Here is a 27060-nt window from a genome sequence, read left to right as displayed (position 1 = left end):
TTCATGTTATTTGTGGGGTTAAGTTATGACAGGATATGCACTATTAAAGGAAATCCATACACTTTCATTTAGGATTCAAATGGCATTTCTTTAAAAGCTTCCCTTTTTCACTGGCCATTAACTATTGGGTAATAGCTAGCAGCAATCATTGATATATTTAGGTTTTAATTGAAACAAAACAACTATCAAATTGCAGTCTGAATTTATTTTGTGGTTATTGTTGGCCAACGTAACAGTTGTTTCTTATAACCAACAGTCAAGAATTAATGAAGCCGTTATCTAAATGGAAAAAGTTTTTTGGACATCACATGTTTACTACAACTTATCCATAATTGCATGGGGACTTTCACAAGGAAAGAAAGGACAACTATAGTGAGTCCAAAAGGGTCAGAATGGGCAAATACACTTGAAAGGTGCAAAGAGATACTCATTATTACACCTCATACATATTCATGAGAGAATGACACCAATTCATTGGTCAATCGCAACTTTGGGGAAATGTTATGGATTGGTGTCATTCTCTCATAAATATGTATGAGGTGTAATAAAACAAACACTTGGTATTTTCAGGGAAATATGGTCACCATTTTTCCTTGGGTACTGGCTAAGGCCTACTACCCCTCACCCGTAGGCGCCTGTAGCCATTACCTCAGAAAAAATAGTTTCCCCTTCCCTTCAAATCATTACTAGATATGTGGAGATATGTATTACCAGCTGCTCAAAGAATGTTGCCATTTACAGTCAACAATAACTAGAGCAGAGGCGCTCAAATGTCATGACAAATGCGACTCTATATGCCATTCTGGGGAGCCTGAAGGGGGTACCCCTGGGAGTAGACAAAATGTGCACAATTCACCCCTTTTTTCAGGATAGGAAGTACTTGAATCTAGTGCAAAACTGTCTCAATCACAGGAAAATTGATGGAGATTTGATAATGAACCTTTTATACAATAATCTGAGACAACTTTTTAGCAATAATCAGTAACAATCCCATTGAATTTCTATGTGTGTGAATCACACAGTTGCAGTCTAGTGTTTCCAACCAAATATTTAACAAATATGTGAATTGATATTTCAAGACAGAAAATCACATGAGACATGAATGTGAAGCTATGTAATAACATTCAATATGGAGGTGGTTATCAATGGTATTCAAACCTGACAAGAGCGTGTACATGGGAGGAAATGCATAGTTTTATTTTGGATATAGGTGTCAATTCAAACTTCCCTTTTCTTAATACTTATGTGAAACTAGATACAAAAATAATAATTGGAAGGAAATTCACAAAAACTGACATTATTTATGTTTTTGATAGGATTAATGTTAAACCTGCACTTTTACTTTTCTGTATTTAACTTTTTTTCCTATTCACATAAAACTATAACTTTGTATCTTATTTTGAAAACCCATAGACCAATTTCACTATATCTTACAATCCACTTTTCCAAGTTACTTCCATCAGCATCAAGTCTTATGCATCACATTGCGGAGGTAAGGCTCACCTGGGGTAGTGGGTGGGACATATGGGAAAGGTACACAGAATTTGATAAAAAAGGAACATTCTGCATGGTTTTGTCAAAATAATCTGTACTTGGCCGAAAAAGGTGGATTTTGCGATGCAGTCTCAGACAACTGCAAGGTTATATGTGACATGATCTGCTCCATGGGAGGCCAAAGGAGGCACTTTTGAAAATTGAGTTACTATAATTAATACCAATTATACAGCCCTCGAATTAAGGATCTGAAGGGGCACAGCAACTTTTTCAGGGCAAATTGAAAATTGCCTTGGATTTTCACAGAAAAGGCAAGGCAGCACGGCAGTTTGTAATATTTCAAGAGGGCATCATGGCAACTGTTGAAAATTTGAGAAGGGCACCAAGGCAATTTCTCAAAAGTGAAGAAAACACACACAAACATAGATAGATGATTTCATAATGAAGGGGCAGGGCTGGGGCACCGACGGCAACTTCATTAGAGGGCACGGCAAGTGACTGCCTTGGGTAAAGGACATATTTTGAGGGCATTACGGCAGTGGGGATGGGCACCCACGGCAAAATGCCATGGGTGCCGTGGGTTAATTCGAGGGCTGCAATTATACAAACGATAGGCTATCTAATACTTAAAACACCTAGGTCCGTATGCACAAACAAGTTAGACCGGGTCTAAACTTAGATCTGGTCTAAGTGGAATTTAGTCCCAGGAGAAAGGACACTTTCCTTTGCATTTGGTTAAGTTATTTTGTATTATTTTTGAACTTCACATTTAAATCTTAAGAATTTGCTAGCTACTCTAGGAAGGAAATAAGAGTAAAGTACCATTCCTGGTGGAACAAAATTCTACTTAGACCAGGTCTAACTGTTTTTTGCAAACGGACCCTAAGGTTTAGCATACTTCGTCGGCAGAGTGCTACACTATCGTAAGTGACATTTTTGGCCAAAATGAGATTTTGACGAATAATGGAAGACCATATAAAAACACACATTTTAAACCAGGTTTTAAGTTTCAAAATTGCTTAATTATTTTTTAATTAATAAAATAAAATATCGTAAGTGCAAAACGATTTTAATTAATGCATGCAAGACTATCGTATGTGCCACTTACGATAGTCTTGCACGCTAATTTTGTTTTTTATTTGCTGCAAGACCATCGTATGTGCCACATACGCTACTTTCATTCATTCATTCATTTCATTCGGCTGCGAAGCAGGCGACTACAAAGTTTCTCCATGTACTACGATCTGAAGCCAAAGTGGCAATGGCATCTGGCAGAAGAAAGTTGTCAAAATCCCCCAACAGTTTTTGCACATAAGACAAGTAGGATGTTCTTTGCCTTCCAGGTCTTCTTTTACCATGTAATGGGGTGTAGAGAGCATATCTTCTGCATGGTTCATCTTCCTGCATCCTCAGGAAACATGATGTACCAAAAGCGTTGATCTTATTTTCCATGTCAGTAGATATCACCCAGGACTCGCAGCCATAGAGCAATACTGTAACACAAGTGGTATGAAACAGCTTGACTTTTGTTGCAACAGTGATTGTTGGACTTCTCCACAGGTGCTCCAGTTTCCAAAATGCATACCAAGCAAGCGCCTTCCGTCGGGAGAGGTCACTGGTGCTAGAGCCCATCATGGAACCAAGATATTTGAAATCAGTGACATACTTGATGGGTTCTCCGTATACTTGGAGTGGTGGCTGAGGATTGCAGTTGATGGTCATGTACTCAGTTTTGGGAACACGCTACTTTATTGGGCCTAAACAACAAAATCACGGAATGCTACAACATCGTAAGTGCAAAACAGTCTCTAACACAACACAGGCTGTGACGCTGAATGACTGTATGCGTTGTCATCATGCTGGCTAAGTTCATAGCTCCCATGACTGGTAATAGAGACGATAAATCCGGTGTTTTTAGTTTTAGATTCAGTAATAAATCTTGGGAGATAATATTACGGCAAAAGGTGTCTTGCTATTGTAAATATTATGTGTCAAAATAAATTAGCACTTGTTAAGAAACATAAAATGACAAAATATTGGACATTTGAGCCGATATTACGCATATCCTAGTTTAGCAATGAATGCTACACTATCGATGTGGCACATACGATAGTGTTGCATTCTACACTTATTTCTATTTGAGTGCAACACTATCGTATGTGGCACATACGATAGTGTTACACTCTACACTCATTTCTATTTAAGAGCAACACTATCGTATGTGGCACTTACGACATTTAAATCAGTAAATAATTCATCGATTTATTAAATTTAACACCATTTATATAGTTTATATTATTAAAATCAAATTGCTTTACATTTCCATGTCATTTTATGGCTACTTGGAAACAAACGGCACCGCAAAACACAAAAATGCTCCTCCTGTAAAACTGTCCAAACTGCACTTACGATAGTGTAGCACTCTGGCGACGACTTGGTTCTAAAGTTATGAAGTTTTGTGATGTCTATTCTATTATGTATTTTATTGTTGGTTACTCCATATTTTTCCCTTTATCTCAATTTCAAATTTGCAGCCTTTGGCCTCTATGGACCAGATTGTGTCACATATAAATAAGTATGAAATAGACCCTGTAGAAAAGAGCCTCTGTTTTTTAGTCATCTAAGCACTGCTATTAGTACTTTATGTTAATTACTTATCATGGTCTCATGCATGTCTCTTACGTAATATGTATATTAATAAAAAAAAAAAAAGAAAAAGGTTTGTCTCAAAGCTCATGAGAAATTTAAAACAAATGCGAAATGCGATTTTTTTTTTTTTGTTTTTTTATTCCGACTTTTTTCATGGTATTTTGAGAAAAAAGTCTGATTGTCGCCGATTTTTTCTGGAAAAAACTATAAAGACTTGTGTTCTCACATGACTTCTATTAATCTTTCATACTGTTATTGCTTAACACTACTTAAATCACTTGCACACAAGAACTAATAGTACTCCTTGCCCCAGACCTATCCATGTGAGAGCAGATATCACTGTACTTCAGCCCTAATCCTTCACACAAGTAATAACTTTCAAGACTAGTACTAATAGTACTGCTTGCCCTAGACCTGACCCTATGAGAGCAGATATCATTGTACTTCAGCCCTAATCCTAAATACAAGGAAGCAGACACTCTAATACATCAAGATATCCCTACCTATAATACCAGATCAAATCAGCATCAGTCAGCAACTCAGCATTATACTTCACAATACTAATGTTATCTTTGTGCAACAACTGCTATCCGTTCATTCACTCAACTATACCCAGCAAATATAAAACATTAAAATATCAGTCTTTCAACTTTGTTGACCCTCCAAGACAGATCAGACACATGAAAGAAACAACATCCTGGCACATGGAATGCCGACTGACCAACTCACAACCTTGTCATTTCCAATCAAATTATACCTAAATCATTTATATTGGAAAAACTGAGGAGGAAATATGTAAGTTTTGTATTCACATGGTTTTATATCAACCAATTTCCTACGTCCACGGTGGGGTGAATGGATAAATGCAATCAATAGTTAAGTAGCTATTGTTTCACTACTTTGTGACAGGGATACTGATGGTGTAGCTATGAGGGTCATTCAAAAGGTTATGCCTCAACTCTCTTATTTGGTCTGCAAAATGTTAGTAGCCATTTCATATTTCCATGACTATAACCTTGAGGCTTATCTAGCTTGGAAGAAAATTTAGTTGTAATATTTGTTCTTGTTTCATTTCCAGAAGGCGAAGGAGAATGAAATTAGGATACATTAGAGCAGAAACAGAGAAATTCAGTACAGATACCTACAATGTCTATCTCTAAAATTTTATCCTTCCTGAATTGCTCATTGTACTATGTCCCCTGATCTTTCTTAGTATCACTGGTCTTTGGTTCATAAGTTACTTTATTGACTACTTTTACAATTTTGTTTCGTAATGTATGGATTGTCCTGTCTTTGTATGTCACCAGTCATTGCAGTCAAAGTATCTTAGGTTTTCTCACATAATATTTTTACATGTTTGTAGTATGAATGTTGTAACTTGTTAGAGAGATTAAATTCAATCTAATCAACCAGATTAAAAAATTTTTCAACATACCTTGAAGCAACCAACGTTGCGGTCAGTATCACTGACCGTCAGCTGGGTTAACTCCCTATGATGTCACCTTGTGACATCATTTGCCATGGTAGAGTTCTGATTGTTCTGTCCCAGGCATGTCCTTGGCAAATGATGACACAAGGTGATGTCATTGGGAGTCAAGATGTTTAACATCACAACCCAGCTGAAGGTCAGTGGTACTGACCGCAACGTTGGTTGCTCCAAGGTATGTTGAAAAAATCTAGTCGACTAGATTGAATTTAACCTCTCGTAAAAGATTCCCAGACGATTGAGAGTATTCACAAAAAACCCCATTGTTGTTTCTTTTTTTTTTTTTTTTTTTGAAGGGGCCATAGCTTCGACAAGTCCCTTGTGAATTTTTTCTATGGCTCCTAACAATTAATCCGTTTTCCTTATTTTTTTAGTTTATCATTGTACTTTAAGATGCTGATATAAACTTGTATATAGTATTTTATAATCTACTGGTAAAGCTGCTTAAAGACAACATTGCCTTGAAAAGTATATTTATTGTGATTGATTACTCCATAAAGATTATATTTCCTGTTGTGAACTTTGATAGGTTAATTCAATACTCAGTTTTTTGTTTTTTTTATTCACTTTACAACTATCTGCATTTTGCTAGTTGCATGTTATGTGCTATGTCTCTCCTTTTGAGCTGGGATTGGCTGCTGGTATAGACCAATCACAGCTCTGCTCTTATTTACATAAATCCTAGCCAAACTCACCTGTTGTGCTCAATAGCCATCATGTCCCTCTCATTATAGCAATATTACATTGTTTTACATCACTTGTTGCAAGTAGCTTCTTGGTTAGGCTGATGAAAATGACTCCACTGCTGATATTCAATCAGGAACAAGCATGGAAAACAAAACAAAAAAACCTACCTGTTGTGATAGTACTGCATCTGTTCCAATGAGTTGTGATTGGCTGTTCATTGTCTGGTCTTCATTTGAATCTGACTGACTGATTTCTGTTGCTAGGTGGGTGCTGTCATTGGTAATGTCATCTTGTTGTGATGAAGGTACTGATAAGCCTGTAAATGTCATAGTAGGATACAGAATGAAAGAAGTAAACTAAATCATATAGTAGTATACATTTCCTCCATTATATTTTATTCCATTCACCAGAGCATTAAAAACATGCAATTGAGACATAAACTAATGTGATAATATCAAAAAGGTGGGGCCCCTGGACCAGTTCATGAAACAAACAAAATATTATTACTTGATTAAATCTGTCTTCAAATTATATTTACTTGAACAGAATTCTTAGCTCTTCAATGTGGGAAAGCATGCAATAAATATACAGTAAGGTGAGTGCATGATGGATTCATATACAAATCTGTAAATATTGGTAAATCCAGTTGTATTTCCCACTGCATACTAACTACATTTTACATACATCTTACTTCTCATTCTCAATACAGGGCAATATTTATTCACTCAGCAAGACATACTTACTGGTATCAGTTGAAAGATCTGCTGTAGTTATAGGTGGCGCTATGTTGCTATGATCCAGATGACTGGAACTGCATGTTGATGATGGCTGTGACTTACTCGTAATAATACTGTACCCATGTTGAGATTGGTTTAATTGAACTGTGACATTGTCATTGCTCTGTATGGGTTCAGCCTGACAGATATATAAGAATGACATTGGTAAATAATGAAATCAGGATATGGATTAATACTGGTAACAGGTGACATAACCTTCACTTACAATGAGAAGGGTCCAAGTCTAGACAAATGAGGCATGTGATACAAGACCTTGAGTTATTTATGTGTACCTCCATATTGGTCTCTACATTAGAATTAAGTTCAATGTTAACTGAAAATGTGTTTTGGGTAAACACATTATTGGTATATATGTGCTGTGTAATGTTAGGGGAAAACTTGAAAGTTGCAAAGTCATGCTAACCTGCTCCCAAAATGAATTGGCTGAGGAAAAGTTGCATGAATTTTGTTTCTCTAAATTGGCCAAAAATTATGTTAAATTTTGGTCAAATATAGGTATACAGGATTATGCTCATTACAAGTTACTGTATAAGTGGATATTTAGCCTAACCCACCATGGTCCTGATAATACACTCTAAGTTCCGCACAAGGAGAGGATGAGTTCAGAATATATATAGTACTTTATTTAGTCGTAGATCTTGTGATTCTGATTGGCTTACACATTAACCTGCATGTAATTGATATCATATTCATGTTGTTGCTTACACAGGCATAAAAATGGTACAATCAATTTAATCAAAAATCCCAGTGTTACAACATTCGGGCCGATGCACATTTTTTAACCAGTAGCATAATATAGAGATGCTGTAATAGCATCATGCTCATCAATGCATACCTTTAGCCATGCTTACAAGCTATGACACAAAATGATGTGCATTTGAAAAAGGTCATTGTGAAATAGTTACCCGCATCAAACATGCTGCAGTAATTTAGACACTGTCAAATAATGAGAAGGGTGTGTAATCTAACTGCTGTGCATAATATTACTGGTTTTGCATGGCAAATGCTATAAATTCAAACAGCAAGTGAAATTTGATTTTTCAAAGCAAATGACAGAGTTGCTTTACAAAATCTGATATATGTGTTTGCTCACTGCAAACAAAAGCATTGGGCTCAATTGATATAGTCTGTGCTGCACTTACCCGCATTGCAGAAAAAATCAGTTGATTTGATGAACTAGATGTACCAGCTCTGCTATTAGCAAGGAGTGAGTTGGATACTGACTGGGTTGTACTCAAATTTTTTTGTAAAGGTGTAGCGATGAAGTAGGTGTTTGGTGATCCTCCAGAGGTTTGGAAGATTTCCAACTCTTGGATGTTGTCCATATTACTTGCAGAAACTTGATCAGCATCACTGCCATCCAGTGTAACAGTTGCTGAAGAGCCTGAATGTTGTGAAAAAATTTCATAAAATATTGAAATTTTTCTTATAAAGAACATTACTTAATATTTGTAACTGTTTTGATTTAATACTTGGACAATTCAATGAAATACCACAATTATTGTTCTGATGCCTCAATGAAGCAAGCATGATTAGTAAACCACTTCTGATTGGATGGTTCAATGTAATCTACATGCTGATAATATCCATGCCTGTAGGGAGTGGCATAACTAGAAGTTTTGTGTTCGGGACAGGTGCCTAAATCCAAAAAAAAGACAATTATAACTTGAACAATTTAGCATTTTAAATTAGGCCTGAATTCTTATCGCATATAGCGTAGGCTGGTAATGGATTCAATATCTACGTCAAAACAGTATTATTTGTGTCAAAATAAGGCCCAAATATACTGTCTGAAGGCCATTTACAGTTTGCTACAGTGGATAATACAGGTGGACAATCCTTGAGTTGGTGGCTGACCAAAACTTTCCTGACTGTTCAACTCTGACAGTAAGAGTAGCTGTAGCACCTCTCATGTCAGCCACTGCAGGCAACGCTACCCTGTCCCTGGCTAACTTGATTCTCTTTGGCTGAAAAACCTACCTGACTGTTCAATCTGGATTGGTACTCGGACAGCAAGAGTAGCTGTAGCACCTCTCACATCAGCCAATGCTGGCAACTCTACCCTGGCTAACTTGATTCTCTGTGGCTGATGTGAAACCTACCTGACTGTTCAATCTGGATTGGTACTCGGACAGTAAGAGTAGCTGTAGCACCTCTCACATCAGCCAATGCTGGCAACTCTACCCTGGCTAACTTGATTCTCTGTGGCTGATGTGAAACCTACCTGACTGTTCAATCTGGATTGGTACTCTGACAGTAAGAGTAGCTGTAGCACCTCTCACATCAGCCAATGCAGGCAATTCTACCCTGGCTAACTTGATTCTCTGTGGCCGATGTGAAACCTACCTGACTGTTCAATCTGGATTGGTACTCTGACAGTAAGAGTAGCTGTAGCACCTCTCACATCAGCCAATGCAGGCAACTCTACCCTGGCTAACTTGATTCTCTGTGGCCGATGTGAAACCTACCTGACTGTTCAATCTGGATTGGTACTCGGACAGTAAGAGTAGCTGTAGCACCTCTCACATCAGCCAATGCTGGCAACTCTACCCTGGCTAACTTGATTCTCTGTGGCTGAAAAACCTACCTGACTGTTCAATCTGGATTGGTACTCTGACAGAAAGAGTAGCTGTAGCACCTCTCACATCAGCCAATGCAGGCAACTCTACCCTGGCTAACTTGATGCTCTGTGGCTGATGTGAAACCTACCTGACTGTTCAATCTGGATTGGTACTCTAACAGTAAGAGTAGCTGTAGCACCTCTCACATCAGCAATGCAGGCAACTCTACCCTGGCTAACTTGATTCTCTGTGGCTGATGTGAAACCTACCTGACTGTTCAATCTGGATTGGTACTCTGACAGTAAGAGTAGCTGTAGCACCTCTCACATCAGCCAATGCAGGCAATTCTACCCTAGCTAACTTGATTCTCTGTGGCTGATGTGAAACCTACCTGACTGTTCAATCTGGATTGGTACTCTGACAGTAAGAGTAGCTGTAGCACCTCTCACATCAGCCAATGCAAGCAACTCTACCTCGCTAACTTATTTCTCTGTGGCTGATGTGAAACCTACCTGACTGTTCAATCTGGATTGGTACTCTGACAGTAAGAGTAGCTGTAGCACCTCTCACATCAGCCAATGCAGGCAATTCTACCCTAGCTAACTTGATTCTCTGTGGCTGATGTGAAACCTACCTGACTGTTCAATCTGGATTGGTACTCTGACAGTAAGAGTAGCTGTAGCACCTCTCACATCAGCCAATGCAAGCAACTCTACCCTCGCTAACTTATTTCTCTGTGGCTGATGTGAAACCTACCTGACTGTTCAATCTGGATTGGTACTCTGACAGTAAGAGTAGCTGTAGCACCTCTCACATCAGCCAATGCAGGCAACTCTACCCTGGCTAACTTGATTCTCTGTGGCTGATGTGAAACCTACCTGACTGTTCAATTTGGATTGGTACTCTGACAGTAAGAGTAGCTGTAGCACCTCTCACATCAGCCAATGCAGGCAATTCTACCCTGGCTAACTTGATTTTCTGTGGCTGATGTGAAACCTACCTGACTGTTCAATCTGGATTGGTACTCTGACAGTAAGAGTAGCTGTAGCACCTCTCACATCAGCCAATGCTGGCAACTCTACCCTGGCTAACTTGATTCTCTGTGGCTGATGATGTTGTCTCAGTGTCCTTATATGTGGTCTCTTTGGAAATGTCTTTAAACACTCTAGGGTAGCTGCAAGGAGATCAAATGTGTTTATAATACACAACTTACTGTGAAATATCATTTATAACATTCATATGAAAACAGGTATTGCCCAATCCTGTGGATAGTGGTTTGGGAATGAAGTATATGTGTATACACATGTACATTAACTGGTACTCATTGCCAAGTATTCATACTAACAACCCAAGTACTCATTCGTACAAAAAAGTACTCACACTACAAGTCTGACCTGCTTATGTTAAATTTGTTTGGATTTTGATTTGAATAAAATTTGATATCTGCAATGGGGAACTTCATCAAAATAGAAAGTTTGCATTAAAGAAGACCTACAAACCTTGATGGCTTCACATATCATGGTTGCCTACAAATTACTCTTAGCTAACTGTGAACTGATGAAGCAAGCTTAAGTAGGGCCACATAATAATATAGTGAGAAAGTGGGGAACTTGAACAAGCATACTTGCACTTATTCAATTGTTTTATACTCCACGTATCATGTACAAAACAATTATATTCTTTTACAAAACACTGACCTTGCAAGCTTAAGCTTTCATTGCCGATGACATTACGTTTGAGATTCCACCATTTCGATCTGAGCCATTGTGGTGACCTCACACTAGACCAGTCCTTAGCCAACTCCTCCCAGTTTAATAAACGTTCTTCTTCTACTTCAGATGCTTCTATTCTGTAAGGAAATCATATCATATACATCACCAAAGTTAACCAGAGTATCATGTAGTAGCTTGCTACATCACTTTGTTAAGAAAATCACCATCAATGATCAATGATACAAGAAATTGTGACAACCCACAGCACATGCCATCAATAATGGGTTATTAACAGTGTTAATATTTTAACAATTTTAATTGTTCTGAACAATTTTGTGGTTTCTTTTACTATTGATTTGAAACAGTTATATATGGAAGCCTATGGGTTAAGTTTAACTAAAAGCAAAAAAAAAAGTTTAACTTAAAGCCATCATTTTCCGTGTTCTACTTCTGAAATTCCGTTTTGTCAATATGTCACTTTCTGTGAATTTTTTTTGTGTCTGTCCATACTTTGTCCAATTTACCATGTTTTATCCGTTTTACAAGCAGTTTAATAAAGATATATTACAAAGTTTACCACATTTTTTAAACCTTTTATTTCTTTTATTGAAAACAACAACAAACAAACATTTTTTGATTTTTTTTTTCTTCATATTTTCTTCACTTTTATCAATTATTTCACTTATTCCAACTACATAAAATCCCGTTTTCTACGTCTTATGGCTCTATGTTTAACTGCAAAAAGCATGAAAATAAAAACCTTGCAAAAATTTCCCAGTATATAGTATTGTGTATTTAGATCATGTTTCTATTGTGACAAAACAGGTATATATGTTCTCAGCATAAGTTATTCAATTGATATATTCATATGCAATCAAACGATATCCATCAGGATTTGAGCTACAACTATACATTCTGCATTAATTATAAATCAATAATAGTAACACAATAACAAAGATTGTATTCTGACCTTTCAATAAGCTTATTATCATCCTCTTTGCTCCACTCAGAACCTCCCTGTTCTTTCCAATTGAGATAATTGAGCCACTTTGCCCGACACTGTTTCTCTGTTCTGGTACCCACTCTTTCAGCCACCTGAGCCCAGGAGATACCGGTAGTAATACTCTCACCAGGCTCTGCATTGGAGAGATCGTACACAGCAGTTGCAAGAATATTTTCTTCGTCTTGGTCCCATTTGCCTGTGGTAGATTTGAAGTATTGATAGGCAAAAAGAAAACTAAATAATAATTTGTGACTAGAAAAAAGAAAAAGAAAAATTACATTTTTGAGTGTATTTTCCCATGCAATTGAAATTAAGGCATAGTACAAATGGGAAATAATAGCATGATCCAATATTCAAAACATGACACAATTGATACATGCTTAATCTTCATGGTCATTATTTTCTCTACATCCTTTTCTCTAGAGCATAGTAACATACTGTTCTGTCAGCCTGGCTAAGTGATTACAAGATGTTTCATTTTCAAACTGTAACAAGCTACAGAATGTCTTGAAAATATCCCATTCTTTATTTAAAGATTGGTACTTTTTTTTTTGTATAAACACACATAAAACCAACATGCATCTGTTTACATAAAGAAAACAAATCTGAAATGCAGATTGCAAATTTTAATGACATGAAGCCTTATAAACTTGATTGTACAAAGCAAATCCAACATAATATATTTGTCAACAAATGACTTGCCTTGATGACAGCGTTCCTTCAGCAGTCTGAATTTATCCTTAACAGAAGAGGCACTGCGTCCCATCTCAGTGCCAATCAGAGCCCAATCATTGCCATGTTTTTCACGCAACCTAAGTGCAAAAATGGTAACATATATCATAACTGTTACAATTTGCTCCTAGACAGAGAATACCTATTCTTGAAGTTGGTAATTTTCTAACAGCAAACACAGCTACTTTACTGGTAATCACTTTCATAATATTATAGTTGCCATGGTAGCACTAAATGGACATTTTTTTTTCAATTTAAAGGAGGTCAAAATATACAGTTGTACTTACTGTTTTAATTTTTCTATGTCCTCTTTAGAATACCTGAAAATAAGCAAAGAAAAAGTTATGTATAATCAAGCAACACATTCTACTGATATGAACCTCTCTTTAAGTTCACAACTACAGGAAAATATGGGGGCCCATATTTAGAATGAAATATGCCACAAATCGATAACAAATGATTTAAGTGGATACACATACATGATATAAATTAAACACCTTTCAAAGCATATTCTGTCTGTAAAATTTGGTGTTACACTTCATGTGACACAAATGAAAATTCATGTAATACAAGTGACCTAGTAACTTACTTTCCCACATGGTTCTTCTGGTCATACATTCTAATCACCCTACGGTACACTGCAAACAATGGCCTCTGCAGGTCTTTAGCAATAAAACGATAGAAGTCTTTCCTCTCTTCTTTATTCATCTCAAATATCACTTCATTTGCATCAGCTATACTATGTAACTAAAAGGATACAATGAACATAAAGTATATAAATTAGTACTCTATGATATTTAAAAAAAAGAAGACACTTTAGTATATTAGTTTAATTTTGGCATTGTAATGTATAGTCTTGCATTCAATTTAGTTCCAGTAACTGTATTCAGTATCTTCATTTATCATTATGATATTATTGGATACTGAGTGCCATATTTAGGTCTTTTTTGCAAATATGCTTTTTCTATGCACACATGCCTATTTACAGCTAGCCAACAACTTGCAACTCGTCTTTCTCTAAACCACTTACATATCTTACACTAATGTTATTCCGATATATATACTGCAGACACTCATATCAGGCAAACTAGGCCAAAAAAAAAAAAAAAGATAGTTCGCTTGTCCTCCACAACTTTTTCAGAATTGGGTTGGTCGGTTGGGATTATCTAATTTTTTTTTAAAGGTTATATCCAAAACATGACTGTATGCCTTTAATTAGCTTTTATAGCCCAAATAGTTGTGATTTGGGATATTTCTCCACTGTATACCACTTCATTCATGTTTTTAAAACAGATTAGAAGTGTGTAGAAACTGTAAGAAAAACTTTTCAGGATGTCAAAAATGTTGAAAAAAAAATCTGGGATTTCCAAAATTAGGATCGGTATTCATTTGTACAGCAAAAAAAAAAAAAAAATGTTGCCAGATTTTTGCTCCTGTTTACTGCGTGTTTTTCAAAGCACAAGTCTTAACATATTTTATGTAAATGTTCATAGACACCATAGAACTGAAAATTCATGGCATGTGCATGATTTGTTACACCCCCACACACACAATCAAATGATCAGCTGAATATCCTGTGTACTTTCTTGTCTGTGATAATTTGTAAACACGCCACCAAGTGCTCATTAATTTGACCTCTAACATCCCTCCGTCGACAAGTCTCTAATTAGAATATAACTGGACAGAAAGTGCTCCTGATTTAATTGCTTTTTACAAAAAACAAGAACAAAATGCAGTGAGATTTCAACAACAACGTATACATGGAAAGCTTGTGTTTTGCAGGAACATATTAGCAATGATGTAGGTATTGAGTTACTATAACACATTTTGTGGATGAAATTGAAAAAGCTAAACATTGAAAACATGTCTACCAAGCGCTGCATGCCAACAGGCCTGTAAATGTCAGTGTGTTCAAGAATATGGAGGCATGCTGGCAGGTCTAGTAGCCAATTCTTTTAATGAATTCTTCACCAGTGTTGCTTCCACATTAGTTGAGAAACTGCCTTCTCCAAAGAATCTGTACACTACCACCTCTGCAGTTTTTCAGAATTTTTATTGTGACAAATCTGTCGGCTTGAGGTGTGTTGGTGAAGAGTTTATTGAAAAGGAGCTGCTCAATCTCAACCCAAATAAGAGCACTGGGCTTGATAACATTCCATCAAGGTTTTTAAGGGATGGTGCCTCAGTTTTGAAAGTTCCTATAACCCACATTGTTAATTTATCGATTATGACCAGTACTGTCCCTACCGAGCTAAAATTGGCTAAAGTTACTCCTCTTTACAAAAAGAACAAAAATACTGATGTAAGTAATTAACCAGTAAGTGTTTTGAGTGCAATATCAAAAATTCTTGAAAAATCAATTTATGTTCAATTGGAAGATTTTTTGACATCAAATAACATTTTGTATGAACACCAATCGGGTTTCAGAAGCAAATTTTCAACAGATTCTTGTCTCATTCATTTGATGGACCATATCAAAACTCAATCTTCCCGTGGTTTATATACAGGCATGATCATGATTGATCTCCAAAAAGCTTTTGACACGGTCAACCATCAAATCTTATGTGAGAAATTAAATGCAATGGGAGTTGAATCCGTTGAATGGTTTCATTCATATCTCTCAAATAGGCAGCAAATAGTTCAAATTAACAATGCTAATTCTAAATCCCTTAATATTTCATGTGGTGTGCCCCAGGGTAGCATACTGGGGCCACTCTTATTTTTATGTTACATTAATGATATGATCATTAGTATAGACCCAGACTGTAAATTGATGTTGTATGCAGACGACAGTACAATCCTATTTTCTCATACAGATCCTAGTGTCATATCACAAAAATTAGGCCAAGTTCTTGAGTCTTGCAGCAATTGGCTGGTAGACAACAAATTGTCTTTACATCTCGGCAAGACTGAAAGTATTATCTTCGGATCCAAAAGGAAAATAAAAATGTTGAAAATTTTTCTGTTGAATGCCCTGGCCAGATTATCAAAGGCCAGGAGTCTGTGAAATATCTGGGTATTAACATTGACCAATCTGTGTCTGGGGAAGCAATTGCAAACAATATTATTCAAAAGGCAAATTCCAGGATGAAATTTATGTATCGCAATGGCAGCTGTCTCAACCAAAACTGTCGCAAAATTCTGTGTTCGGCTTTAATTCAATGCCACTTTGATTATTCATCTTCTTCATGGTATTCCGGTCTCAGTCAACGGCTTAAAAACAAACTTCAAATCACTCAAAATAAAATGGTGCGCTATATTTTACATCTAGAACCCCGGTCACATATTGGTCAAACCGAACTTAACAGTCTGAATTTTTTAAATGTAGAGTGTCGAGTAAAATTTTTAAAATTATGTCATGTGCACAAAATTTATTATGGGTCAAGTGCCCCCTACCTGTGCCAGTTTTTAACCAAAACCTCAGAAATTCACAACTATAATACTAGAAGGCGGCTTTTTAATTTCCATGTGCCTAAAATCAAAAGTTCAGCTGGCACTACTTTTTATTACAGTGCAATTCGGGATTGGAACATGCTTCCAAATGACATCAAAAATATCCCCAATCTTAATCATTTCAAGAGTGCAATCAGGAAACTTTTCAGTAATGGCTAATTTCCAGTGGGGTCTGTTGTCCATTGTGTGCTTTCTTTCTTCTTTTGTTTATACTCTTGCCTTTTTTGCCAAAATCTTTCTTTCAAGGACCCCATTGGAAATAAGCCTGAAACATTGGCTTTATGGGTTATCCCGGTTCCTAGTGTATTTTTATCTTCACATTGTATATTTTTTAATTTCTTATTTTGTCAAGTGTTATATTTATGTAATGTATTTTAAACTGTGCAATATAATATTTTTATGTATTTTGTATTATGGAACCAAATAAAATCAATCAATCAATCAATCAATAATGATGTTATATTATACCCTAGCTGAAACTTTGATCTGTCATTTACATGTTAACTTACTTTGAGATATTCTTCAATGTTTGACTCTAGGATGTCTACTTCTTCCTTTGACCACATTCCTTGCTTCCATTTATGACCTGGCACACAAAAAACATAAATCAGCTCAGTAAAATATCATACCAATAGGTTTTATTTTAAAATTGTATCAAGATCAAAAATGCAAGGGAATTATATACAATTGAATTGAGAGCAATGGTGAAAATGTTATATAGTTACAGCAATAAGGGAACAAATCATACCTTGTTCAGAGAGGTTGTCCTTGGTGTGTTTGCTTGTAAACCAAGATTGAGTCACTGGGTCAAAATTGCCACTCTATAATAAAACAATGGAAGATGGTGTCAGTAGATTAATGATTTGTCAACACATACCACTCACATTATATATCAATACAAAAGACTATGGCTAACAGATTGAGTTCATTTGTATCACTGTTATTCTCTGATCGTCTATTGTATGAAAGCAAACTTACCTTAGATGTAGACTCCATCATGTAAGTTTCATGTGAAGTTTCTCCTACAGATTGTTCTACTTCCCTTCCTCCTCCTTCTACACCAGTCAATGATGCCAGTGATGCATGCAGCTTAGCAACAGCTTTAGCTGCTGCCAACTGTTGCTCAATTGTGTCATCTCCTAACAAAAACACAAATGCATCAGGTTATCAGCATATTCAAATGGCAAGTCTAACTTTAGTTTCAAGTATAAGTTTTTGTTGCCACAACAAAACTATTAAACCAGAGAATATGGAACAACTCCATTAGTCAGAGCTACTGTAATACACTCTATGCTTACATCACCATAATGCTACCTGGGTATTTTTGGAATACCATTCTCACATTCAGAATGAATGGTTGGTATAGCGTTGGTTCCTGCTACTATACTATTACTTGACTTCCTGTGTTGGCATCAGTCAGAGGCTCATAATGGCAATCTGTTTTCCTGTTCCTACCACTTGTTGCAATAATGTTGTGAATTTTGAAATGTATATTTTCAATTTGTATCTTACAATTGAATACCTGAGTGGAAGAAGGGCCCAACTCCATCAAAACTGTTTTCGAGATATTGAGAAAAAACTTTATATTTGGAAAAGTTTTATAGGCAGAATGTTTTTTCATCTTCAGGGACCTTTAATACATGAACATACAATATTACATACATTCGAAATTATAAAAGATGTTTCCATGGCAACGGTACAGGTCTTAATACGAGCTGGAGTTGGGCCCTTCTTCCACTAATATACTGCAAGTACTAGTTCCGTAAGCAGATGTGTTATAAATAGCTACGGAAATTTGGTAATTATCCATTAATTACACAAATTGAAGCATGTAATATGTTAACAAGAAAGTTTATTGTAGTGAAAGGCAGATTTCATGGATGAGCAAAATTTCTCTTTAACCCAATATTTGTGGAAGAAGGGCCCAACTCCATGGAGTTGGGCCTTTCTTCCATGAAAACCATGATTAAGTTTACGTGGAAAACTATTTAGAGAGTGGATTTTGGCTCATCTTTCGCACACAAGGAAGAACAGTCTGTTGGCAATAAAATGCTGGGTCTAACTCATTTTTGTAAAAAATTGGAGTTGGGCCCTTCTTCCACTCAGGTATTCAATTTTTCATGATCAATGTTTTTGCACTTGAATACATTTTTGTTTTGCAAATAAGAAGCCCCAGTCTGGGGTCTTTGTGTCTGTTTGGGGTGTTCCTTTTGCACTACGCATCATCATTTTTGGCTCTTTGCGCAATAAAGGTAATAATAAAAATTTACAAAAAGTAAAAATGCTACCTGGTACAATTTAGCAATATCCCTTCACACTCACACAGAATGGTTGGTATTTACATGTATGTATCCACCATCCTGCATCCATTTATGAAAATGCATATGAAAGGTGTACAAAAGAAACAACATGCACTTAGCAAGTAGAATCTAATTTGGAAATGACTATACAAAGGGTCATAAGAGCTGGTTCCTGCTACTATACTCAGAACTCCTTCAATGTTCCCTGTGGTTACGTACATCATACATCAGTCAGAGCACCATACATGTAGTACCTATAGACCATTCATATACTTTTCTGCCATTGAACATAACGAAAGAGAGGCCACAAAGTTTATCGCATGATTATAAAATAATGAAATCAAGGACAAAAAGATATCACATGATTACAAGGGTATAATCAGGTGATGTTCGCCCCATCAACGACATAAAAATGCAAATTTATAGGAATGGTCTAAAGGTTTTCAATGTACCATCATACTTACCTACAGAATGAATGGTTGGCATAGAGCTGGTTCCTGCTACGATACTACCAATGCTTCCTGTGGTGACATCATTCAGAGCTCCTGCAATGCTGACAGGAGTACCATCTTGCAATGTTCCAATCAGATGACCACCTTCCCCCTCACATTTGATGCCCATACTGCCCATATTACCTGTGAGGAGTAATGATTCATCTATATTATTAAATAAACCACAATTTGCCATGACTTTTTAAATCCCTGCATTTTTTTATATTTCTCACTGACTACAAATCTAATACATTCTTACAATGGTACATTCACACTTCAAGCATGTCGAAAGACTTGACAGGTCATGGAGTGTGGTAAAATCTCTATGCACCATAAAGTGTGCACAGGCATGGGAACATTTTCCTTAAAATGTAATTACATGTAGGCTTCCCTCACTCTTCAATTCAAAACAAAAATTACTGTGTGAACATTCCACTAGGCAAAAATTGCCAAATTGTAGATAAATTGTCAGATTTTTGCCTCTCCTAACACACCCACCCACGCTCCTGGTGCTGTCACTGTTGTTACACAATACCTAATTCTCTTCAAATTCATGTGTATTTATGCCACAACTACTAATTTACCTGTTGTAGCATCCCCTGGTTGGTTAACAGGGAGCACCAACACACAAGTTCCCTCATCCAGCACAACCCCAGTAGCATCCTCACTCTTCTGCTCTTCACCTGTTTCCATGGTTAGGTCTAGAGCGTTGGCTTTCACATCAGCTGCTAAAATATCACCACAACTATCTACACTTTGATTGTCAAGATCAGGGTCCATCCTGCAAAACCAAAAATGTATACCATCATAAGCTCAAAATGCCACTTTTGAAACACATACAAATCAGTCAAAAAGTAAATGTGCATATTAAAGGAGGATTTCGTGATCCTAGCATCCTCTTTTTATGACATTTTTTAGTAGATATCCACGAAAAAGCTTATTTCCAAAATTTCAGTTGATTCCGATTTTGCGCTTATGCGAGTTATGCATGATTATGTGTATTACACTGCTCCATAGACAATGTGTTGTAATTTCGTTCTGGTGTACCAGAACGCCATACTGAAAAGTTATGTGACGCGATCAAGCAAAATCAGTCGGAACTCGGAATTTTCTTATAGGATTATAAGCTTTATAACATTTACAAAGCTGGATTTGGCAGAAAACCCCATTGAAATTGAACAACCAATTCCAAAGATATGAGCAATTCAAGTATTTCAAAAACAATAGGAAACAAAAGGAAATATTTTCTTTGTTGCGCTATATCTCAAAATAAATATTTCCGAGTTGTGACCGATTTTGCTTGATCACATCACATATAAAAATATAGTCTCTTGCCTATCAGGCAAAACAAATAGAAAAGGGGAAACAATCAATTCATGAACCACATACAGTATAGTCTTGCCCGGTTTTACGATTTGACTCACCCTGACATGATATGACCAACCCTGACCCCACTTAAGGGTCTATGCCCTGACACTCCTTAACCCATCCTTACACCCCATTAACCCATCCTGACACCACTCAACCCAACATGACACCACTTGACCTAACCTGACAACCCTTGACCCACCATGAGACCCCTTGACCAACACTGACACCACCTAACATTATTTGACCCAACCCTAGCAGTAACACCCCTTGACCCACCAACATCCCTCTACCCACAAGCCTTGACCCACCAAATCATGCATGACACCCGTTGACCTACTGACAGTGACAACCCTTCACTCATCCTGAACCCTGACACTCCTTGACCCACCCTGACAACCCTTGCACCACATAATTGACCTATCCTGAGACCACATGACCCACTTAGACACTTGTTAATAATTAAGCTCTCCTTACATATCCTGACCCATGTGACATCCTTTGAACCACTTGGCCCACCCTGAACCCCTCCTGCCCCCCTTGATCCACCCTGACATGGTGGTAACCACTTGCACCAACATGACACTACTCAACTCACCTTGACCCCACTTGACCTGACCTACCCTGCCACCCCTTGACCCACCTTAACCTAGAGTCCGAAGTTTTCCGTTTTACGGAAAACGGAAGAAAATCACGGAATCGGAGGTGCAACACGGAAAATGGCATTTTTGTATGATGTGACAAAAATTGTTAAAAGATAAGAGAAATAAATGTTAATAGGGATGAACCAAGGCATGAACCCCCTATATCCCTTCAAACATCGTAATAGTCGGCCTATTATCGTGAGAATATTCCAATCAGAGCATATTGATCACGATATTGAACCCCGTATTGAACACTTTATTGTGACATTAATATCATTGTTTATACATTTTAAGCTTTATTCATGACACAGATTTACAAATTTTACAACACGGATTACAACACGGAAAATGGATTTTAGAAAACGGTAAACTTTGGACTCTACCTTAACCCATCCTGACACTAGCAACCCACCCTGACACCCATTGCCCCATCCTGTCCGAACATGCCACCACTTGACCCAACCTGACACTCCTTTACCTATTCCGACACCTTTTGACCCTCCATGACACCATCTGACCCAAAATGACACCACTTGACCCACAAAACTTACCCTGACACCACTTGACACACCTGACAACCTTTGACCCTCCATAACACCATTTGACCCTCCATGATACCATATGACCCAAAATGACACCACTTGACCCACTCTGACACTACTTGACCCACCCTGACAATCATTGGCCCCCATACAATCCTTGACCCACCCAACGCCCCTTGACCCATGCTGACACCACCAACCAATGACACCACTTGACCCATCCTGAGTCTTCCTGACCTCCTTAACCCACCCTGATACCCCTTGTACCAATAGTACAGGGTGCTATGGGTTTGGGATTTTAGGCATTTTGATTGAACCTGGTCCCTTCACTCAGGGCTCATTAAATATCTCTTGCTTCGCACAGAACAGCCGTTTTTTACATTGAACAAACAAATGTACAATAAATAAACAAGATTAAATGTGTGTTTTAAAATATAAAAAAAATAATAATGAATGAATATGTTAATATGAAAGAGTCTCCTGGCCCCGGCTCCTGACTAAATCTCATCACTTGGCTAAATTATATGTAACAGGGAACTCAGTTTCAAATTCAAGGGCAGGCTGTCAAAGACATGTCATGTTATTGTTTCCTTTTTTCTAAACTTAATAAATTTCTTTGTAGAACTGGCCCGAGGCGAATGTCTGTACATAATATGTAGACCGTCGCGTCCATGCAGTAGAGTTTAGTGACAAATCTATATAATAATGCGCTATTCTCTGTTTGTCTGTGACTCGGGCCTGATTGTGGTCCTAAAAAAAAAATCTGTTTTGGTTTAAGTTGGCGAACGGAGCGACCATAGTGTCGCCCCTCACGGCGGGGGGTCTAGGGGCCCGCTTAAGTGCCCCGGTGGGGCCCAGGTGCAATCCCCCGGTGGGCCGAAGCTCCTGGGTTTCAGCCATATCAGAGGGTAAAAATTGGGCTTCTGAGGCATATAATTGTATGGGTTTCCAAACTTGGTGGGTGGGTGTAGTTCTGTCCTGGCAAGAAGAAGTTTATGTTCGTAAGTCCTCTGACCCCGGTGCCCCCTCCCAGGGGTCATCCAAAGTCAAATTACTAAAAACTGTCATATGGGCATGAAACTTGGTAAGTACAGTCAACATTTAGGAAGGTCATTTTGAGGTCATCTGAGGTCACCCTGGGATCATCTGAGGTCAAATTAGTAAAAACTGTCATGGGCATGAAACTTGGTGGGTACGTCACCATCAGCCAGGTAGTTCTGTTCTGGCAAGAAGAAGTTTATGTTCGTTAAGTCATCTGACCCCGACCCCTCCCAGGGGTCATCTGAGGTCAAATTACTAAAAACTGCCGTGTGAAGCCGTCGTAGGTCGTATGGGGGCCCAAACTTGGTGGGTGGGTGTAGTTCTGTCCTGGCAAGAAGAAGTTTATGTTTGCTAAGTCCTCTGACCCCGGTGCCCCCTCCCAGGGGTCATCTGAGGTCAAATTACTAAAAACTGCGTATGGGCATGAAACTTTGTGGGTACAGACAACGTTTGGAGCCAAAATTTTGGAAGGTCATTTAGGGGTCATCTTAGGTCACCCACGGGTCATCTGAGGTCAAATTAGTAAAAACTGTCATGGGCATGAAACTTGTCAGGAACAGTCCACATTTAGAGCCAAATTTTTGGAAGGTCATTTTGGGGTCACCAGGGGTCATCTGAGGTCAAATTAGTTAAAACTGTCATATGGGCACGAAACTTGGTGGGTACGTCACCATCAGCCAGGTAATGGCGCCCAGCCGAGAACCGCCAAATATGGGTAACCGCCTAGGCGCCTAGCATTTATTTATCCCCTTCGGACACGAAAGAAGATGGCTCGATCAAAAAAATATTTTTTATGCTTATTATAATTATTTTGGATAGTAATTTGTGAAAAATTTTAAAAAAAATTACCTCATCAATTAAATGCAAATTAGGGCATATGTACAATTGTACACATTGTGACTTAAGTGACAACGTTTACAATGATTTTTTGGATACAATTGTACACATTATGACTAACTAATGGCAGTAAAACTTGGTGGAAGCAACAAACTTTAACCCTTTGTTTCTTTTTTCTGTTGTCTTCATACGTCCGTATCTGTAGGCTCTTAACTGTCATTAATTTGGTATGAAATGCTAATAAATAGTTCTTGTCTTTGGAGAGACCGAGAAAGACATCACACTTAATAAACTTGATTTCTGAGACTTAATTTTGTTACTCCACCCAACACGATCCATTTTCAGGCACATCACCGACCAGTTACTCCTAACTACCTCTGTAATAATAGGCCAACAGAGTGGTTTTGCCAAAAGTGCTGTAGTGGCTGATGCCCTCTTAGATTATGAAAAGTGACAATCAGTTAGGCGAGGGCGCTCTACACTGGAGGATAGCATATATGCACCATGTGCACATGTGCACAATTGTGTTTGAATACACAATTGTGCACATGGTGTTTGTTTGCAGTAATAGGCTTCCCTTGGTATACAGGGATCAATAGAAGTCCATGTGTACAATTGTACACTCTATGTACGAAGGGGATAATATTGAATTGTGGGATAAATTGTGGGATAGGCTTTTACGACGGGAATTCAATTAGTGGGTTTTTAGCGGGTTCGCCGTCGGACAAGTTTAGAACTGTCAAGCTTTCGTCAGGAGTAGCTCTGACTTCTTCAGGACAAAGTACCTAAAAATGAGACATGTAGACCGCCCTTGTCTACTGATGACTCTGAAAAGAGTCGTTCACTGAAGACTGCCCACTCTATGTACGAAGGGGATAATATTGAATTGTGGGATAAATTGTGGGATAGGCTTTTACGACGGGAATTCAATTAGTGGGTTTTTAGCGGGTTCGCAGTCGGACAAGTTTAGAACTGTCAAGCTTTCGTCAGGAGTAGCTCTGACTTCTTCAGGACAAAGTACCTAAAAATGAGACATGTAGACCGCCCCTTGTCTACTGATGACTCTGAAAAGAGTCGTTCACTGAAGACTGCCCCTTGTCAACAGAAAACAAGCAGATCTCGCCTATCTGCTAATAAAGATTGAGGGTAATATTGGATGGCTTTATTTGGTTGTATTAGAATATACTGCACGCGCCATGAATGATATTCAACAAGCCGGTACAGCAAGTTGAATATCATTCATGGCAAGTGCAGTATATTCTCATACAACCCGAAATAAAGCCATCCAATAATATTATATTACTAGGCGGTTACCCGTATTTGGCGGTTCTCGGCTGTCGCGATTACCTGGCTGATGGTGACTGTACCCACCAAGTTTTATGCGCATAGGACATTTTTACTAATTTGACCTCAGATGACCCCTTGTGACCTCGAAATGACCTTCCAAAATTTGGCTCTAAATGTTGACTATACCCACCACGTTTCATGCCCATACAACAGTTTTTAGTAATTTGACCTTGGATGACCCCAAAATGACCGTCCAAAAATTTGACTCTAAAAGTTGAGAGTACCCAGCAAGTTTCATGCCCATACAACATTTTTTACTATTTTGACATCAGGTGACCCCGGATGACCCCAAAATGACCGTCCAAAAATTTGACTCTAAATGTTGACTGTACCCACCAAGTTTCATGCCCATACGACAGTTTTTACTAATTTGACCTCAGATGACCCCTGGGTGACCTTGACCCACTAACCAATACAAACTTGTTCCGTCTTAAGTCAAGATGCACCTACCCACCAAGTTGCATGCCCATATGACAGTTTTACTAATTTGACCCCTAGATGACCTCTGGTGACCTTGACCCACTAACCAATACAAACTTGTTCTGTCCTGGGTCAAGACGCACCCACCCGTCAAGTTTGAGGAATGTGCGACCCCCAGTCTCTGAGAAAAACAGTTTTTACTAATTTGACCCCTGGATGACCTTGGGTGACCTTGACCCACTAACAAATACAAACTTGTTCTGTATGGGGTCAAGCTGCACCCACCCACCAAGTTTGAGGAACGTGCGACCCCTAGTCTCCGAGAAAATAGGCGGACAGACAGACAGACAGAGGCACAGACAGAGGCACAGACAGAGGCACAGAGTCACAGACTACCAGTATTATTATATAGACTAGGCGGTTACCCGTATTTGGCGGTTCTCGGCTGTCGCGATTACCTGGCTGATGGTGACTGTACTCGCCTTTACTAATTTGACCTCAGATGACCCCTTGTGACCTCGAAATGACCTTCCAAAATTTGGCTCAAAATGTTGACTGTGCCCACCACGTTTCATGCCCATATGACAGTTTTTAGTAATTTGACCTTCGATGACCCCAAAATGACCTTCCAAAATTTGACTCTAAAAGGTGACTGTACCCACCAATTTTCATCCGCATACGACATTTTTACTAATTTGACCTCAGATGACCCCTGGGTGACCCCGGATGACTCCAAAATGACCTTTCAAAAATTTGACAATAAAAGTTGACTGTGACCCACCAAGTTTCATGCCCATACGATAGTTTTTACTAATTTGACCTCAGATGACCCCTGGATGACCTCGGGTGATCTTGGCCCACTAACTGAAACAAACTTGTTCTGTCTGAGGTCCAGATGCACACACCAACCAAGTTTGAGGAACGTGCGACCCCTAGTCTCCGGAAAAATAGGCGGAAAACAGTTTTTACTAATTTGACCTCAGATGACCCCTGGGTGACAATACAAACTTGTTCTGTCTTAGGTCAAGATGCACCTACCCACCAAGTTTCATGCCCATATGACAGTTTTTACTAATTTGACCCCTAGATGACCTCTGGTGACCTTGACCCACTAACCAATACAAACTTGTTCTGTCCCGGGTCAAGACACACCCACCCGTCAAGTTTGAGGAACGTGCGACCCCCAGTCTCAGAGAAAAACAGTTTTTACTAATTTGACCCCTGGATGACCTTGGGTGACCTTGACCCACTAACCAATATAAACTTGTTCTTCCTCATACCAAGCTGCACCCACCCACCAAGTTTTATGCCCATAGGACAGTTTTTACTAATTTGACCTCGGATGACCCCTTGTAACCTCGAAATGACCTTCAAAAATTTGGCTCTAAATGTTGACTGTACCCACCACGTTTCATGCCCATACGACAGTTTTTAGTAATTTGACCTTGGATGACCCCAAAATGACCGTCCAAAAATTTTACTCTAAAAGTTAACTG

The 27060-nt window shown here is 38.2% G+C and overlaps 1 protein-coding gene across 1 annotated transcript in view; it reads right to left on the bottom strand.

Annotated features, from left to right (window-relative positions):
- The window catches only part of LOC140147511 (uncharacterized), a 130165-nt gene that overhangs the window by 78967 nt on the left and 24138 nt on the right, over positions 1-27060 (bottom strand). The window contains exons 2-16 of the mRNA XM_072169293.1: positions 19950-20146; positions 19339-19509; positions 17553-17713; positions 17323-17395; positions 17084-17160; positions 13711-13868; positions 13409-13441; positions 13092-13201; positions 12357-12585; positions 11372-11523; positions 10645-10848; positions 9823-9996; positions 8256-8497; positions 7060-7231; positions 6484-6632 (exon numbers count right to left, since the gene is read on the bottom strand). Of these exons, the coding sequence (XP_072025394.1) occupies positions 6484-6632; positions 7060-7231; positions 8256-8497; positions 9823-9996; positions 10645-10848; positions 11372-11523; positions 12357-12585; positions 13092-13201; positions 13409-13441; positions 13711-13868; positions 17084-17160; positions 17323-17395; positions 17553-17713; positions 19339-19509; positions 19950-20145 (2301 nt within the window). The 5' untranslated portion in view covers position 20146. The remainder of the gene's footprint in view (positions 1-6483; positions 6633-7059; positions 7232-8255; positions 8498-9822; positions 9997-10644; positions 10849-11371; positions 11524-12356; positions 12586-13091; positions 13202-13408; positions 13442-13710; positions 13869-17083; positions 17161-17322; positions 17396-17552; positions 17714-19338; positions 19510-19949; positions 20147-27060) is intronic.

This window comes from Amphiura filiformis, chromosome 3 (assembly GCF_039555335.1).
Source record: "Amphiura filiformis chromosome 3, Afil_fr2py, whole genome shotgun sequence".
NCBI classification, from domain to species: domain Eukaryota; kingdom Metazoa; phylum Echinodermata; class Ophiuroidea; order Amphilepidida; family Amphiuridae; genus Amphiura; species Amphiura filiformis.
Note: the sequence above shows the minus strand (reverse complement) of the source record. Positions and strands in the feature narration are given on the sequence as shown.